At 42.4% G+C, this 18,505-nt stretch overlaps 1 protein-coding gene across 2 annotated transcripts in view; it reads left to right on the top strand.

The window, feature by feature from the left end:
- Nucleotides 1–13,994: 13,994 nt before the first annotated feature.
- The window catches only part of AGO2 (argonaute RISC catalytic component 2), a 74,739-nt gene continuing 70,228 nt past the window's right edge, over nt 13,995–18,505 (top strand). Inside the window, exons 1-3 of one of the 2 annotated variants that reach the window (XM_026646723.2) lie at nt 14,111–14,175; nt 14,686–14,749; nt 17,877–17,997. In XM_026646723.2, coding sequence (XP_026502508.1) covers nt 17,893–17,997 — 105 coding nt within the window. In that variant the 5' untranslated portion in view covers nt 14,111–14,175; nt 14,686–14,749; nt 17,877–17,892. Of the gene's footprint in view, nt 14,176–14,685; nt 14,750–17,876; nt 17,998–18,505 lie in introns of both variants that reach the window. The other variant, XM_026646729.2, reaches the window with a different exon arrangement.

The raw sequence follows: 18,505 nt of genomic DNA, 5'->3' as shown, positions 1-18,505 counted from the left end.
TTTTTGCAACAGCATCACAGTGTTGACTCATATTTAGCTTGTGGTCCACTATAACCCCTAGATCCCTTTCTGCCGTACTCCTTCCTAGACAGTCTCTTCCCATTCTGTATGTGTGAAACTGATTTTTCCTTCCTAAGTGGAGCACTTTGCATTTGTCTTTGTTAAACTTCATCCTGTTTACCTCAGACCATTTCTCCAATTTGTCCAGATCATTTTGAATTATGACCCTGTCCTCCAAAGCAGTTGCAATCCCTCCCAGTTTGGTATCATCTGCAAACTTAATAAGCGTACTTTCTATGCCAATATCTAAGTCGTTAATGAAGATATTGAACAGAGCCGGTCCCCAAACAGACCCCTGCGGAACCCCACTTGTTATGCCTTTCCAGCAGGATTGGGAACCATTAATAACAACTCTGAGTACGGTTATCCAGCCAGTTATGCACCCACCTTATAGTAGCCCCATCTAAGTTGTATTTGCCTAGTTTATTGATAAGAATATCATGCGAGACCGTATCAAATGCCTTACTAAAGTCTAGGTATACCACATACACCGCTTCTCCCTTATCCACAAGACTCGTTATCCTATCAAAGAAAGCTCTCAGATTGGTTTGACACGATTTGTTCTTTACAAATCCATGCTGGCTATTCCCTATCACCTTACCACGTTCCAAGTGTTTGCAGATGATTTCCTTAATTACTTGCTCCATTATCTTCCCTGGCACAGAAGTTAAACTAACTGGTCTGTAGTTTCCTGGGTTGTTTTTATTTCCCTTTTTTATAGATGGGCACTATATTTGCCCTTTTCCAGTCTTCTGGAATCTCTCCCGTCGCCCATGATTTTCCAAAGATAATAGCTAGAGGCTCAGATACACCTCCTCTATTAGCTCCTTGAGTATTCTAGGATGCATTTCATCAGGCCCTGGTGACTTACAGGCATCTAACTTTTCTAAGTGATTTTTAACTTGTTCTTTTTTTATTTTATCTGCTAAACCTACCCCCTTCCCATTAGCATTCACTATGTTAGGCATTCCTTCAGACTTCTCGGTGAAGACCGAAACAAAGAAGTCATTAAGCATCTCTGCCATTTCCAAGTTTCCTGTTACTGTTTCTCCCTCTTCACTGAGCAGTGGGCCTACCCTGTCTTTGGTCTTCCTCTTGCTTCTAATGTAGTGATAAAAAGTCTTCTTGTTTCCCTTTATTCCCTTAGCTAGTTTGAGCTCCTTTTGTGCCTTTGCCTTTCTAATCTTGCCCCTGCATTCCTGTGCTGTTTGCCTATATTCATCCTTTGTAATCTGTCCGAGTTTCCATTTTTTATATGACTCCTTTTTATTTTTTAGATCATGCAAGATCTCGTGGTTAAGCCAAGGTGGTCTTTTGCCACATTTTCTATCTTTCCTAACCAGCGGAATAGCTTGCTTTTGGGCCCTTAATAGTGTCCCTTTGAAAAACTGCCAACTCTCCTCAGTTGTTTTTCCCCTTAGTCTTGATTCCCGTGGGACCTTATCTATCAGCTCTCTGAGCTTACCAAAATCTGCCTTCCTGAAATCCATTGTCTCTCTTTTGCTGTACTCCCTTCTACCTTTCCTTAGAATTGCAAACTCTATGATTTCATGATCACTTTCACCCAAACTGCCTTCTACTTTCAAATTCTCAATGAGTTCCTCCCTATTTGTTAAAATCAAGTCTAGAACAGCTTCCCCCCAGTAGCTTTTTCAACCTTCTGAAATAAAAAGTTGTCTGCAATGCAGTCCAAGAATTTGTTGGATAGTCTGTGCCCTGCTGTGTTATTTTCCCAACATATATTTGGATAGTTGAAGTCCTCCATCACCACCAAATCTTGGGCTTTGGATGATTTTGTTAGTTGTTTAAAAAAAGCCTCATCCACCTCTTCCACCTGGTTAGGTGGCCTGTAGTAGACTCCTAGCATGACATCACCCTTGTTTTTTACCCTAACCCAGAGACTCTCAACACTTCCGTCTCTTATGTCCATCTCCACCTCAGTCCAAGTGTGTACATTTTTAATATATAAGGCAACACCTCCTCCCTTTTTCCCCTGTCTATCCTTCCTAAGCAAGCTGTACCCATCCACACCAACATTCCAATCGTGTATTATCCCACCAAGTTTCAGTGATGCCAACAATGTCATAGTTGTATGTATTTATTTATTAGCACTTCCAGTTCTTCCTGCTTATTACCCATATTTCTCGCATTTGTATATAGGCATCTAAGATACTGGTTTGATCTGGCCTCCCAGTTTTGCCCTGACCCTCCTTTCTCTCTGCCATTATAGCCCACGCTCCCTCTTGTTTCCTACCCGTCTCCCAGGTCTCCATGTTCCCCACTTACCTGTGGGCTTTGCTCACCTGTCCCCGTCGAACCTAGTTTAAAGCCCTTCTCACTAGGTTAGCCAGTCTGTGTCCAAATAGGGTCTTTCCTCTCCTCGAAAGGTGAACGCCATCTCTGCCTAGCAGTCCTTCCTCAAATAGCATCCCGTGGTCGAGGAAGCCAAAGCCCTCCTGGCGACACCATCTTCGCAGCCAGGCATTCACCTTCATGATGCATCTGTCTCTGCCCGGGCCCCTACCTTTGACAGGAAGAATCGAAGAGAATACCACCTGCGCTCCAGACTCCTTCACCCATACTCCCAGAGCCTTGTAGTCACTCTTGATCCGCTCAGTGTCACACCTCGCAGTATCATTTGTGCCCACATGGATGAGTAGCATGTGGTAGTAGTCAGAGGGCTGGAAAATCCTCGACAATGCCTCTGTAACATTTTGGATATGGGCCCCCGGCAGGCAGCATACCTCCCGAGATGAAATGGCAGGGTGACAGATGGGCGCCTCCGTCCCCCTCAGCAGAGAGTCTTCAATCATCACTACCCTACGTTTCTTATTCGCAGTGGTGGCAGCAGACCTCCCAGCCTTAGGGGTACGAGGCTTCTCCTCCTTTACTGTAGGGGGTGATTCCTTCTCTCCTGTATCAAGAAGAGCATAACGGTTACTTATTACCACAGTGGGAGGGTTCGGAGCAGGGGTGGAGCACTGCCTGCTGCCAGAAGTAACCAGCTGCCAGTGTCCACCCTGAACCATCTCCTCTTCCACCAGTGGTGTATCAACAGTCCTGTGTACTGGGACAGTTACCTGAGCTGTCTCCACATGGACACTGTCCAGGAATTGCTCGTGGATTCGGATGCTCCTCAACCTAGCCATCACCTCCTATAGCTCTCCCACCTGCTGCCTGAGAGATTCCACCAGCAGGCACCTTTCACATTGGATGGTCCCCCCAGCCTGGATATCAGTAAGTGGAAATTGCAAGTTACAGTCTCTGCAAAACCACACCAGGATCTGGGTAGAAGCATCCATGCTCAGGCACTCTGTCTGGCTACAGGCGCAGGTGGAGGAGACAGAAGCAGTGCTGGCACAGGTGTTGCGGGTCTTCCTAACCATCGTAAGCTTTCCTCTGTCAAACTCCCCCTCAAACTCCTATCTGCAGCCCCCTGTCCGCTGAAAGGGTTGTTTAAGCAAGAAGTTTTGAATGTAGTTGGCTTATAGGTTTTAAGGGGAATAAAGGGAAAACAGAGAGAACCGGCAAGGGACCCTCGCCCCCTTCCCGCTCCCCCTCTAAACTCCCTGTTAGCAAAAGCTCCCTGGTCGCTTGTGCGCTGCTTTATAAAGCCTTGGCCTGTATGAATGCCCCGCCCACTGATTAAGGCTCAGCCAATTACAAGAGACTTCTAGCTTTCAGACCTTCCTTTTGAAGCTCACAGCTTCCAACTGCCAGCCACAGCACACGGTCCTTCAAACAACCAAACAGACTGACAAACACAAGCTCAGCACACAGCAAGTAACCCCCAAACACAAACACACACACACTACAGACAGTCACTTACCCCAAGGGTGCTGTATTGCTCCTCCTTCACCTGGAGAACTCCCTTGCAAAACTCCGTTAGCAGCCCCTGTTCGCAAAAGCCAGCCCTCTAAGTCTTGCTCTTCTCTCACTTTAATCCAGAAGGAGGTAATTGCTCTAGTGGAGTGGACAGGGAATTTTGCTAGGCAGGGGAAGGCAACTGAGGAGGAAGGAAAACTGAAGAGAGGGAGAGAAAAGAGAGAACCTCACTGGCTGAAGGTGCTAAAATAAGATTTTTGTTGGTTATCATCCTGCCTTGATTAGCAAATGAGAGGATGTACCATAAGTCTGATCTGGCAGCAAGTTGGGAGCAAGAAAACATCTATGTTTCAAATATTATAGAAAGGTTAGACAGATAAAGATGCACTTACTGGAATGAAATTGGGCCTGTCTTTGTTACCTACATCATCTTCTTCTAGTCTAGACATGTCCTTAGTTTGGTTTCTCCAAGTTCTCCTATAGCAACACAGGCAACTTGTTTAGTTCACTTTTATTATCTCAAATAAGCAAAAATTAAACAGCAGAACTAAATATGAAAAGAACACTGCTAGAGAAATTTTGCAGCTGCAGCAGCTTAAAAGACTTCTTTGTTGAAATGACACTAAAGGTAGCTGCCACACCCCAGATATTGCTGCATGTATATGGAGACATCCGCACTGCTCATCCATACGAGATGCCTCTGCTCTATTGGCTGAGAAAATTAATACAGTCCAGATATCAAGATCTTTCACTGCATAAAGAAACTTTATTTTGAAGGTTCCTAAAATTGTTTCGTCCCTTGATAGAAAATTTGGACATTAAAATATTAAATAAGGTCACTAAGTAACCCAACCTACTCACCCAGATCTTGCTAACCAAACTCTAAAATTTCCTTTACAAGCTAAGGAAACATCATCTGACTATTAAATACAAGTTCGGGCATGTCTATACTTGGAAATTTACCGGCATAATTATCCTGGTAAAACTGTGACAGTTGAAGGCAACTGCATCTCTTTTCCCCCTCAGGGGAAAGGCACCCTCAGCGACAAGGGCACCCATTCTTAAGTTTCTGGCTCCCTAGCCATCACCGCTCTTGTGTGGAGACATGCATCTCTCTCCTTCCTGACCGGTATTCCCAGATGGCACAGTACCCTGTCTACACTGTGAATTCCCCAGCAAAGTCAGACTGCCTAAACAGGTTGGCTCTGCTGCTTTGCTTTCTCTTCAAAGGCTATCAAGAGGGTAAATGCCACAGCTATAAGTTACGACACAGCTCTTTCTAAGCTCTTGTGGGCAGGTGGCATATGTGTGCATTTAGTGCAAGCAGCTCATGGACCTTGGAGACTGAGTTCAGGCTCTTGAGACCAGAGTGAACTGGAGGAAGTAAGGAAGACAGGGAGGTACATAACCGATACTTTCCAGGACATAGTAGAGCGATCCTATCCTCAGTCTGACAGCCTCTGTACTGTTGAGGAGGATGGAAGTCTTGAGGAAGGAGAACATCAAGCTGCAGTGCAGGAAAACAATCCCATAGTTGGACCCTCCTTCCAGATGATGTCATGGTATCCTCTCAAACTGAGGATACCTATCCAGGGGCGGGGACCCCTGTTACTAAGAAGAGACAGGTAATAGTAATGTGAGAGTCAATTATTAGAAATGTAGATGGGTTTGTGATGACCAAGAGAACCACATGGTGAATTGCCTACCGGGTGTGAAGGTTGCAGACCTCTCATGACATCTAGACAGACTTGGGTGCGGTGCTAGGGAGGAGCCAGTAGTCATTGTAAACATAGGTACCAGTGATGTAGAGAAAGGTAGGAGAGACATCCAGGAGGCCAAATCTAGGCTGCTAGGTAAGAGATTAAAGTCCAGGGCCTCCATGGTAACATTCTGTGAAATGCTCCCAGTTCCACACACAAGGCCAGTTACGCAGGTAGAACTTCAGGGTCTCAATGTGTGGATGAGGTGATGGTGTCGGGAGGAGGGATTTAGTTTTATTAGGAAGTGGGGAACATTTTGCGAAAGGAGGACCCTATACATGAAAGATGGGCTCCACCTAAACCAAAACAGGACCAGGTTGCTGGCATGTGCAATTAAAAAAGTCATAGAGGAGTTTTTAAACTAAGCTGGGGGAAAGCCAATAGATTCGGAGGAGCACACGGTTTGGACAGGCAAGTCTCTTAGGGAGGATTTATTAACAAGGATACTGTATCAACTTCTATCCTCTCCTTTTTCCTAGGATATAAAGTACAGGTAGGAACTGAAGAGAAAAAGGCAAACAAAAAAGTGTCCCATTCAGTTACATCACATGAAGGCAGACAGATATTGACAAATTTGAAAATGCTTGTATGCAAACGCAAGAAGACTAAATACTAAGATGGGTGAACTTGAATGCCTGGTATTGAGATAATAGGCATCACAGAAACCTGATAATCAGTGGGACATAGTAATACTACAGTACAAAATATATAGGAATGACAGAGTAGATGGCACTCGTGGGGGAGTGGCTCTATATGTGAAAGAAAGAATAGAGACAAATATAGTTAAAACCTTAAATGAATCAAACAGTACCATGGAATCTGTATGACTAGAAATTCCATGCTTAAATAATAAGAATATAGCAGTAGGAATATACTGCTGACTATATGACTAGGATGGTGATGGTGATTGTGAAACGCTTAGGGAGATTAGAGAGGCTACAAAAACAGAAAACTCAGTAATAATGGGGATTTCAACTATCCTCATATTGACTGGATACATGTCACCTCAGGATGGGATGGAGAGAAAAAATTTCCATACACCATTACTGACTGCTTCTTGGAGCAACTAGTCCTGGAACTCAGAAGAGGAGATAATTATTTATTATTGATTTAGTCTTAAGTGGCACACAGGATCTGATCCAAGAGGTGAAATAGCTGAACTGCTCGGTAGTAGTGATTATAATGTAATTAAATTTAACATCCTTATTGGGGGTGTGGGGAATGCCAAGGACACCCACTGCAGGAGCATTTAACTTAAAAAAGGGGAGCTACACAAAAATGAGGAGACTAGTTAAATGGAAATGAAAAGGAACGGTCACAAGAGTGAACTGCCTGCAAGTTGCATGGAAACTTTTTAAAATCATCATAATAGAGGCTTAAGCTATATGTATACAATAAACAAAATAAAAGCAGTATGAGAACCAAAAAATGCCATCATGGCTAAACAACAAAGTAAAAGGCGGTTAAAGGCAAAAAGCAACAGAGGGTCCTGTGGCACCTTTGAGACTAACAGAAGTATTGGGAGCATAAGCTTTCGTGGGTAAGAACCTCACTTCTTCAGATGCAAGTAATGGAAATCTCCAGAGGCAGGTATAAATCAGTGTGGAGATAACGAGGTTAGTTCAATCAGGGAGGGTGAGGTGCTCTGCTAGCAGTTGAGGTGTGAACACCAAGGGAGGAGAAACTGCTTCTGTAGTTGGATAGGCATTCACAGTCTTTGTTTAATCCTGATCTGATGGTGTCAAATTTGCAAATGAACTGGAGCTCAGCAGTTTCTCTTTGCAGTCTGGTCCTGAAGTTTTTTTTGCTGTAAGATGGCTACCTTTACATCTGCTATTGTGTGGCCAGGGAGGTTGAAGTGTTCTCCTACAGGTTTTTGTATATTGCCATTCCTGATATCTGACTTGTGTCCATTTATCCTCTTGCGTAGTGACTGTCCAGTCTTTCGGATCCGAAGAAGTGAGGTTTTTACCCACGAAAGCTTATGCCCAAATAAATCTTTTAGTCTTTAAGGTGCCACCAGACTCCTTGTTGTTTTTTCAGGGAAGACAAGGCTGCTGTGAAGAAGCTAAATGAATTCTTTGCATGAGTCTTCACTGGAAAGGTTGTGAGGGAGATTCCCACACTTGAGCCATTCTTTTTAAGTACAAATATGAGGAACTGTCCCAGATTGAGTTGTCAATAGAGGAGATGTTGGAACAAATTGATAAATTAAACCATGATAAATCACCAGGGTCAGATGGTATTCACCCATCAGTTTTGAAAGAACTGTGGTGTGTGACCTATCACTTAAATCAGTGTCTTTACCAGATGACTGTCAGATAGCTAATATGCCAATTTTTAAAAAAGGCTTCAGAGGCAACCTGGCAATTACAGGCTGCTAAGCCTGCCTTCAGTACCAGGCTAATTGGCTGAAGAATTATCAGCTTCATTGATGAACATGATATGTTGGGGAAGAGTTAGGGGGAGGGATAGCTCAGTGGTTTGATCATTGGCCTGCTAAACCCAGCATTGTTAGGGAACTGGGGTAAAAATCTGTCTGGGGATTGGTCCTGCTTTGAGCAGGGGTTGGACTAGATGACCTCCTGAGGTCTCTTCCAACCCTTATATTCTATGAATATAACACAGCTTTGAGGCATGTTTTCCTTTTACAAATCTCTGAGAATTCTTTGAGGAGGTCAGCAAACTTTAGACAAGAGTGATCCAGTGGATAACATACTGGCCTCAAGAAAGCTTTTGACAATGTCCCTCATCGAAGGCAGGCAATTTGGATAAGAGGGAAGTTCCTCTTATGGATCAGTAACTGCTTAAAAGATAGAAACAAAGGGTAGGAATAAATAGTCAATTGTCACAGTGAAGAGTGATAAATAGTGGGATCCCTCAAGGATTTGTACTGGGACCAGTGCTGTTCAACATATTCATGAATAATCTGGAAAAAGGGTAAACATTGAGGTGGCAAAGTTTGCAGACAGTACAAAATTACCCAAGATAGTTAGTCCAAAGCTGCCTGTGAAGTTGCAAAGGAATCTTAGAAAACTGAGTGGCTGGGCATCAAAAATGGCACATGAAATTTAGTGTTGATAAAGGCAGAGTAATGCACATTGGAAAACTTAATCCCAACTACTATATATATACAAAATGATGGGGTCTAAATTAGCTGTTACCACTCAAGAAAGAGGGGTTAGAGTCATGGATGGCTTTCTGAAAACATCTGCTTCATGTGCAGCAGCAGTCAAAAAAGCTAACAATGTTAGGAATCATTAGGAAGGGGCTAGATAATAAGACAGAAAATATAATACCACTATATATGTCCACACCCTGAATACTGTGTGCAGTTCTGGTCATTCCATCTAAAAAAGATGTTAGAATTGGAAAAGGTACAAAGAAGGGCAACAAAATGATTAGGGATAGGGAACAGCTTCCATATGAGGAGAGATTAAAAAGACTGCAAATATTCAGCTTGGAAAAGAGATGACTAAGAGGGGTGTGATAGAGGTCTATAAAAATCATGAATGGTGTGGAGAAACTGAATAAGGACATATTTTTTGCCTCTTCACATAACACAAGAACCAGGGGTCACCTAATTAAATTAATTGGCAACAGGTTTAAAACAAACAGAATGCAGAGAGTCAATCTGTGGAACACATTGCCAGGGTATGTTTTGAAGGCCAAAAGTGTAAGTGGATTCAAAAACTAATTAGATAAGTTCACAGAGGATAGGTCAATCAATGGCTGGTCAGTCAAGATGGTCAGGGATGCCACCCTATCTCTGGGTGTCCCTTAACCTCTGACTGCCAGAAGCTGGGACTGGATGACAAGGGATGGATCACTTGATAATTGACCTATGATGTTCATTCTCTCTGGAGCACTAGATACTGGGGTAGAGGGATCGTTGACCCAGTATGGCCATTCTTATGTTCTTATTTATTCTTAAAGTAAAAGCATTACAGAGAAAACCTATTAAAAACAATAAAAGAATCTACACACATGTTTAATAAGATTTCCAGATATCGCTCTCTGACTCCAATAAGGGCCCTGGCCGGTGAAAAGTCCTTCAGACCCCACCTAGGGTTTTTTCTGTTGTGTCAAATTCATAATAGCTGTTAGCTCAGAACAAGTATGCCCATGAATCTGAGAGTTCCTTCTTTTTCTCGTTCAAGTCTTGGGGCTTGTCTGCACATAAACTGTTACGGCAGCACAGCTGCATCGCTACAGTGAAGACACTATCTATACTGACAAGAGGGTTTCTCCCATCAGTGTAGGTACTCAGCCTCTCCAAGAGGTGGCAGCTAGGTCAACGGGAGGATTCTCCCATCAACCTAGCACTGTCTACACCTGGGGTTAGGCTGGTTTAACTGCATTGCTCAGGGGTGTGGATTTTTCACATTCCTGAGCAACATAGTTATACTGACCTAATTTCCTAGTGTAGATCAGGCCTTTGATCTTTTCTCATCTAACAGATACTAGCAGATAATGGGTTTTTCCCGCAGGGCACAGCTTCAAAAAATGGGTCCAGAGATGGGTAATTTGCATTCCCTTCCTCCCAAGTATTTCCTAAGAAACCTACTCAACTGAGAATTTGATCTTGCTTTCAGAGAGTTCTTTGAAACTGGTAACAGTTGCCAGGGTTTACATTAGTCCTGCCTCCCCCTTAAAGAAGTTGCATACAATTCCACAATAATACATCAGCATTTACATTTTTAATATATTGAACTAAATACTTATAATTAACTGAATACTGTTTAACTTAATTCAGTAAGATTTGCCCCAGGTGTTAGAGGAAATTGTCATATCTGTCACAATAACTATTCAGATAAATTTCATTGTGTAGGCAAACCCTTAGGCATAACTAGTTTGGAACCTTTCTAATTGAACTCTAAGGTCATGTCTAAATAGAAATTGGAGTAATTTATTGCCAAAAACCACAGTTAATGCAGAGTTACGGTTGACCAGCAGTGCCTCGAATATCGAAGGCACCGGTATTTAAACATCTGGAAATCAGAAAATAAGGAATTAAGGTAAAATAACTCTGTACTTTCTGGGTTTAAAGACACAAATTTAAGGTACGAGATTGTCTCGAAAATGAGTATTCCACACCAGGGACTAAGGTAGACTTCAGAGTGGGGAGAAGGAGAACACCTAATAAGATGAATGGACGAGTTCACACCTCTGAAAGCTGTTGTGTCAGGATGTATTAATCTCCATATACATGTGGATTTTAGAGCATTTTGAAAATTTAAAAGAAGCTCGTGTTGTGGGGCACTGTATACTGGGAACCTCTTGGCCAAATGAGTCCACTGTGTTCCACTAACTCTACTCCTGGCTCTAATGTTGCGCAACAATATTCTGATGGAGTGGTATTGCCACCACAGTTAAGGTTGCACCAGGATTTCCATTTTAATTGGGGTGGGAAAAGATCTACATAAAGTCTGTCTTTTGGGTTAGAGTAGAATTCCTAAATGTTGATTGTAATTTGTGTGCTGTTCAATTTTTCTATAGCAGTTTTTGGTGGAATAATGTAATTTGAAGTTTCCTATGACGTTTTAAATGGGCCATGTAGCTAACACTTTTCTAGTGTCTGTCACTTCCCTTTTTCACAGAAACTACAGCACTTTGACATTGATAGGTGTGAATCTTTTGGTTTCCATAGACTAGATGAACTATTGTAGGAAGGTCAAATTTGTTTTCTGTGTTTTTTCATAAGAAACATAATAAATAACTCTTTTTACTGGGGACAGTATACTGGCACCTTATTAATCAAAGTTGGCTTACTTTAGTACTTAAATTAGGGCTCTCTTGTGGCTGGGTTTCCTGTCAATTCCAGACTGGATTATTGTAGAGCATTTTGCACAGGATGGCTTGGTTTTAAATTCTTCATTTAAAGCAGTAGTCTAAAAAATGTCTTTAAATCAACAGTTTTCAATCTTTTTTTCCCAAAAGAAAAGTCAATTCCCATCTGTTGGTGGTAAAGCTAAACCATTTGTATCTATTTTCATGTAATAAATATAGGTTAGCTGCTTCCCAGGCTAAAACTGCTGTTTGATAAACATTACTTATCTCCTTCAATCAATGACCTTTCTTATTTTTTCTTCAGTCTTCATTTTTATGCTACAGTAAAAAGGGAAGCTATTTCTAATTCATTAAACAATAACTTATAAAAATGTAGAGTGACGGATTCTGTTCTCTGTGCCTGGGTAACCTTAATTATGCCCCTCATATATATTCATTATGAAACTTTGATTACACAACCACATATCTTTTTCACAGGAACCTCTGCTTCATTTCTTCTTATCCTCATCACTGTATATATGACCTCAAAAGCTGCACCTAAATACATTTAAAAAAAAAATCCTCTTGTGCTTTTGTATTGTGCTCATCACCGTAGTATCTGGTGTCTCAAACATTAATTAATTAATCTTCATAACACTCCTGTGAAGTAGGAAAGTACTGTTATTCCCCTTTTACAATTGAGGAGCTGAGAGACAGATTAAGGCCAAAATTTGCTAATGTTGGGTCCTCAGTGACGGAGACACCTGTGGCCTAATTGTTTTTCAGAGGTGCTGAGTAACCTCAATTTACACTAACTCCAGTAGGAGTTGTGTTCTGTGCTTCTGAAAATTAGGTCTTTTGAGCCTCAAATCTGACACCCAGAAAATGAGGAGCACACAGTGGCTACCTCCTGAAAATTTTGCTTTAAGGCCCAGTTTTTTAAAGGTATTTAGGCATTGCTGCGCTCAGCACTCTGCCTGATTTAGGTGCCTAAATCTCCTTTTAAAGGTTTAGGTTTAAGTGACTTGTCCAATGTCACATTAGAAGCCAGGAAATGCCAGAATTATTTTTATATATATGGAGATACACCTATCTCCTAGAACTGGAAGGGACCCCAAAAGGTCATCGAGTCCAGCCCCTGCCTTCACTAGCAGGACCAAGTACTGATTTTTCCCCAGATCTCCTAGTGGCCCCCTCAAGGATTGAACTCACAACCCTGGGTTTGGCAGGCCAATGCTCAAGCCACTGAGCTATCCGCCTTTGCAACCTTAACTACTATTTTTAATGTAGTTTAGAATGCTAGGTCTTTGTGTTTGGCTTCAGTATTTGGGAGTAGCTCCATTTAGCAAATACTGAAGCCAGCACAAAAGACTTAGGGCATGGCTACACTTGCAGATGTAGAGCGCTGTGAGTTAAACCCGCCTTCGGAGAGCACAGTAGGGAAAGCGCTGCAGTCTGTCCACACTGACAGCTGCTTGCGCTCTAGCATGGCCACATTTGTGGCACTTGCAGTGGCATTGAGAACGGTGCATTAACGGCAGCTATCCCAGCATGCAAGTGACTGCAGTGTGCTTTTCAAATGGGGGGTGGGTGGGGTGGAGTGTGACGGAGTGTGTAGGTGGGGGGAGAGAGAGTGGGTTTTTGGGGGGCTGAGAGCATGTCAGCATGCTGTCTTGTAAGTTCAGACAGCAGCAGACCACCCCTGCCCCTCTCTCTCACACACAGCATTCCACACTAATCTGTCTCGGGGCACACTTATCTGGCTCTGAGCAGATAAGCAACCAGCTGTCAGAAATGGAGCTTTCAAACGGCATATCCACATTCCTACAGCGAGTTCAAAACAATGAGAAGAGTGGCCACTTGACTTAAGGGGATTATGGGAAGTTGCCGGAGACTGATCAGAGCACAGTAATGCAACACCTCGTCCACACTGGCACCGTGGCGCTCCAGCGGGGGCGCAGCAAATGTTATTCCACTCGCCAAGGTGGAGTACCAGCAGCGCTGTAGCCATGGAGTCAGAGCACTCTACGTGCCTTGCCAGTGTGGACAGGTAGTGAGCTAGTGCGCCTGGGGCTCCTTTATTGTGCTGTAACTCGCAAGTGTAGCCAAGCCCTTAGCGTACTAATTTTGTGAGGAGCATTGTGGCTAAGTAATGAGCTTTAGGTCCTCCATATTAGACAACTGGGTCCTAGTTCCAGCTCTTAAAGAAGTTGTTGTTCAGCTTCCCAGGTGCTGCGTTAACTCACTTATAAAAGGACAGAATGGTAACCTACTTCCTGTGGCCTTGCTCAATAAAAAGGGTTGTGAAGTATACAGAGTAGTTAACATCAGTTGGGGAACAGGTGAGTCAAGATCTGCTGGCTTCCAGCCCAGGACATAGGTTTTCATCTGTTAAATCAATATTTTTAAAAAAAGCAAGGAGTGAAGACTAGGTTTAAAAATGCATTTATAAAATGGTATAGAAGCTTGCGTGTGTTACTCTTCTCACTGCATGTACCTAATGTGGATAATTTTTGTGATGATATTTTACTTTGTGCTTTTTTTTTCTTTTTTTTTCTCTTTCAGTACTTGCACCTCCTCCACCATTGCCACCACCAATACAGGGATATGCCTTTAAACCTCCTCCTCGACCAGATTTTGGTACTTCTGGAAGAACAATCAAACTACAGGCCAACTTCTTTGAAATGGACATTCCTAAAATTGATATCTACCATTATGAATTGGATATAAAGCCAGAGAAATGCCCTAGAAGAGTTAACCGGTAATATCATTATGCTTTGCATTCCCCCAGTTTTATTTATGTTTTTCCTCCAGTTACACTTTTAAAAAAGAGGAACTTTTAGAAGCTAGGGTCCTGTACAAGCTTTCACATAGGGCACTTGGGGACATGGATATCCTTGTTGTTCATCAGATGTGTTAATATCTTCCCATTTGAATACGTCCTGCTTTGTGATATCCATCAGCAAGCATTATTTCTGTTAATTTGGTTTCTCCAAGTCTTCCTATACCAACCTAGAAATCCCACCTGACTTTTGTGGTGGTTGTAGCTTATTTTGAGTGAAGTTTTCAGCTTTTGATCCAAAACTACTGGTGGCATAGGCAGGCACAACTCCATTAGCTTGAGTGGAGTTACGCCAGTTTACACAAACTGTGAATTTGACCATTGTTGTTTACTGCTTAGTTCATAACTAAGTGGAGTCAGCTAGCAAGCCCCTTAAAAGGGGAGGTGATATTACCAACAACTTGTTTTCCTGTCTTCACCTACTGACAGGGGGAAGTAAACCCATTTGTCTGTGCTGGTATAAGAGGACTTTGGAGAAACTAAATTATAACAGGTAAGAAATTACCCTCCTTCGTCATCTTCTGTATTAATGGAAGATATGCAAATGAATACCGATAGCAAGGCCAAAAAGGTATGGATCAATTTTGCAAATTACTGATGGCCAGGGAAGCAAGAGAAATAGTATTTTTCAATTCACCTATTACAAGTAATGTAGTGCAGGCTCTTTATTGTGAAAGTATAACTTACAAATGTAGAATTTTTTTTTAACCTAACTGCACTCTTATTAGACAGTATTTAACATGCATGGAACACAAATAGCTGTTCTATACTTCGTCTTCCTGCTCTGTTGGGTTATTTTTAAATGTAATATTTTAAAAACACTTTAAAAATTGGATTTAACTTAAAAACAAACATAATGGGCTAAGATCATCACTGTAGTAATTCCATTGGGCCAATTTCTCTTCTTCCACCAGTGCAACTCTATTAATTTCAGTAGAGTTGCATCAGTGTAAGAGAGTACTTGAAAAAAATCTAAGTGGAGGTTTGTTTAAAAATTGAGTCTTGTTAACTGATGTAATGGTGACCACGTCAGTGCAGATCAGGGCAAATCATGTTCACAATAGGTAGTTGCTTACCAGTATAAAGTTGAATACATATAACTGTTTGCCCAGATTGGCTTTAACTCGTCTGTAGCCATTATGATATGGTGATGAAGGCCATTGTAAGAACCTGGATAAAGAGACGCCATTTACTGGAAATGATCCTATTTGTGCTTTTCATAATTCCATCTGTTTTCCCAATGCAGTGTGGGGAGAGAAAAATTGATTTACAAACCTAGTGAAGTCTGAATTTTTTACTTCAAACTCAAACAGAAAACTTAATTTGCTTACAGTTAATATTGCTCAATCCCAAATCCCATGAACACCATTGCGAAAGATGATTGGAAGATGAAGTTGGAGAAATTCATAAGGCATAAAATTGTAATAGTGAGCGTTATTAACCATCAGAACAATTTACCTAGTAATGTAGTAGATTCTCTATTGAAGTATTTAAATCTAAGAGGATCTGTTTGGAGGAGATGAGAGGAATCAAAGTGGTTATCTTTCTAAAACAATATGTTATAGCTCACTTAGAAGTTACAGGCTTGAAGCTGAAATTATTGAGTGCGGTTTTATTGTCTATGTTATGGAGGTCAGACTTGATAAAAATGGTCCCTTCTTGCCTTAAAAAATCTGAATTTATGAAATGTCAAGGAAATCACCAATTAAGGCAATATTCATTCTTCACACTACTTAAACACGCTCAGACTTCTGTCTTAGGGTTTTGTACTGGCACATACCACTCTAGTATGTACCTCCCATGTTAACTAGATTTTTCAAGATGAAGTGCCTCATGGATTTCAGATTAAATGCATTTATAGCTGCAGTGATGTCCTTCAGGAGATTTAAACCCAGATGTTTGGCATCTGAGAATAGAACAATTCCAATAGACTACAAATTCCACTACAAACTCATTTGCATATCTAACATATAACCAGCTACAATACACATTCCAAATTCCTCTGCATCATATTCTAATAAACAACCTGTAATTCCAATCACACTTTAATTTGTAGTCTTAATAGTTATATGTACTGGTAAACGCTGTTGTTACATGGAAAAAGTACGAGCTCACCTACTCCTGAGGGCATTCTGTGCCAAAAAATTAAAAATTCTTCGCACAATGTTTTAAAATTCTGCAAATTTTATTTGTCAAATAAATGTGGAGGCTCCAGCATGGTATTGGGGAGCACAGGCCACTGACTGCACAGAGGTGGAAGATCACTGTGCAGCTTCCCCCAGAACACAGACTCCAGCGGTGATGCTACACCCAACCCTGACACAGTGCAAGGTCCAAGCTTGCCCCAGAAACACCCCAGAGCCATGCCCCTCTGTGCCAAGTGCACCAGGTGTGGGCAGGCAGGTTCAGCAAGGCAGGATCCAAATGTAGAGGAGCTTAGTGTGGGGGGATCCAGGTGTGGATTGAGAAGGTTCTGTGTGGGGCAATCTGGGTGTGGGTGGCTCAGTGGGGGATCCGGATGTGGGGGGGGGATCTTGATGCATAGCATAGGGGCTTGTTGGGGGGGGTTCTGGGTGCAGTGGTAATGGGACTCTGCAGCGGGGTCCAGGTGAAGGTGGTTGGGGCTCGGGGGGGGGGGGGCTGAGTGTGGCCGGGAGGGTCTGAGTATGAGGGGGTCTGGATGCACGGGGGTTGGGCGGATGGGAGAGCAGCTCCCTGTACAGTGATCCCTCCCCCTGCAGCTGAGGAGCGATCGGTGCGGGGGTGGGGAAGAGTTCGCAGAGCTTCCTACAGCTGGGGGAGGGTCTGATACAGCCCCAGATGCCATGCAGGGGAAGAGGAAGTCCCGTCCTCCCCAGCCCAGCCGGGACTAGCAGCTAAGCCCGGCACAGGGTAGGAGCCACCAGCTGGGTCTTCCCCAGTCCTGTCCTCTGCCCCACAGTGATTTACCTCTCTGCCGGCTGCCCTGGGCACCCAAAACATACTGCCTAGGAGGGTTGCATGACCGCTCTTGTGACTTCTCTTTGCTTCCCCATCATTTTTCTGCGGGGAAGCAAAGAAATCTGCGGGGGAGATAAATTCAACGCATGCACAGTGGCGCAGAATTCCCCCAGGAGTAGAGGTGAGAGTCAAGATTGTTATTTGAGTGTGATGCAGAGGAATTTGCTGTATGCATTGTGCACAGCCCCAAATCATTGGATCATCTATCCCTCTCCTAAATTCCTCCTTTCCCTGTGCTGTCCTGCTGCCTAGCCCATCAGTCCTCTTCTGCAGATGGGAGCCATGGAGAAGAGCAGCTTATATTACATACGTGTTCTATTTGCATAGAATAAACTGTAGGGAAAACACTGGGGCTATAAACTTTCCAATGAGAAACCAGGATCAAATTTAGTAGTCCCAAAAAACGGAAACAGTTTGTTCTATGAAATTTTCTTTGCATAAAATCAACTTCCGTTTTCTCCTCAGATGATTAAATGAATCTGATCTTTCATGCTGAGCTGTTGATAACCCTTCATGTAATAGCCAGTATTTTTGTTTCCTCTTGATTACATAAACATATTGGAGTTCTTTTGGTACTCTGTTCAAATTATGTGATAACGTAATTTTCTTTATATTTTCAGAGAAATAGTTGAGCATATGGTCCAGCACTTTAAAACACAGATCTTTGGGGATCGTAAACCAGTATTTGATGGAAGAAAAAACCTATATACAGCTATGCCACTTCCTATTGGGAGGGATAAAGTAAGTTTTAAAAATAAGTTTCTAGCCAGAGGTTGTAATATAATGGCATCTCGCATTGTGACTTCAAGCCTTTCAGGTACCAAGTGATTTTATACTTAGAGTAAATCTCTAGACAAAGACCAGTCTTATTAGGGCATTCTGACACAAATTCCAGATAAAATAACTGACACTGTGTCTGTGGTCTGAGTTCATATTATAATACTTGTCCATTTAGAATGCAAGCTCTTCAGGGTAGGGACAATCTTATTATTAATTACTGGCATTATGGTAGTGCTCAGAGGCTCCAACTAATATTAGGGCTTCACTGTGCTAGACACTGTACCAATTCTCAGTGAGAGACCCTGAAGAGGTTGCTTACAGTTTAAATAGACTAAGGGTGAAAAGGGAAACAGAGGTTTGGAGAGATGAAGTGAGTTGCTCAAGGTCCGACAGCAGATCAGTGGCAGAATTAGGAATAGAACTTGGGGCTTCCTGAGCACCAGTCCAGTGTTCGATATGCTAAACCACA

Source organism: Terrapene carolina, unplaced genomic scaffold, assembly GCF_002925995.2.
Source record: "Terrapene carolina triunguis isolate 2854851 unplaced genomic scaffold, T_m_triunguis-2.0 Scaffold58, whole genome shotgun sequence".
Lineage (NCBI taxonomy): Eukaryota > Metazoa > Chordata > Testudines > Emydidae > Terrapene > Terrapene triunguis.
The sequence above is the reverse complement of the archived record's forward strand: the minus strand, read 5'-3'. Positions and strand labels throughout refer to the sequence as shown.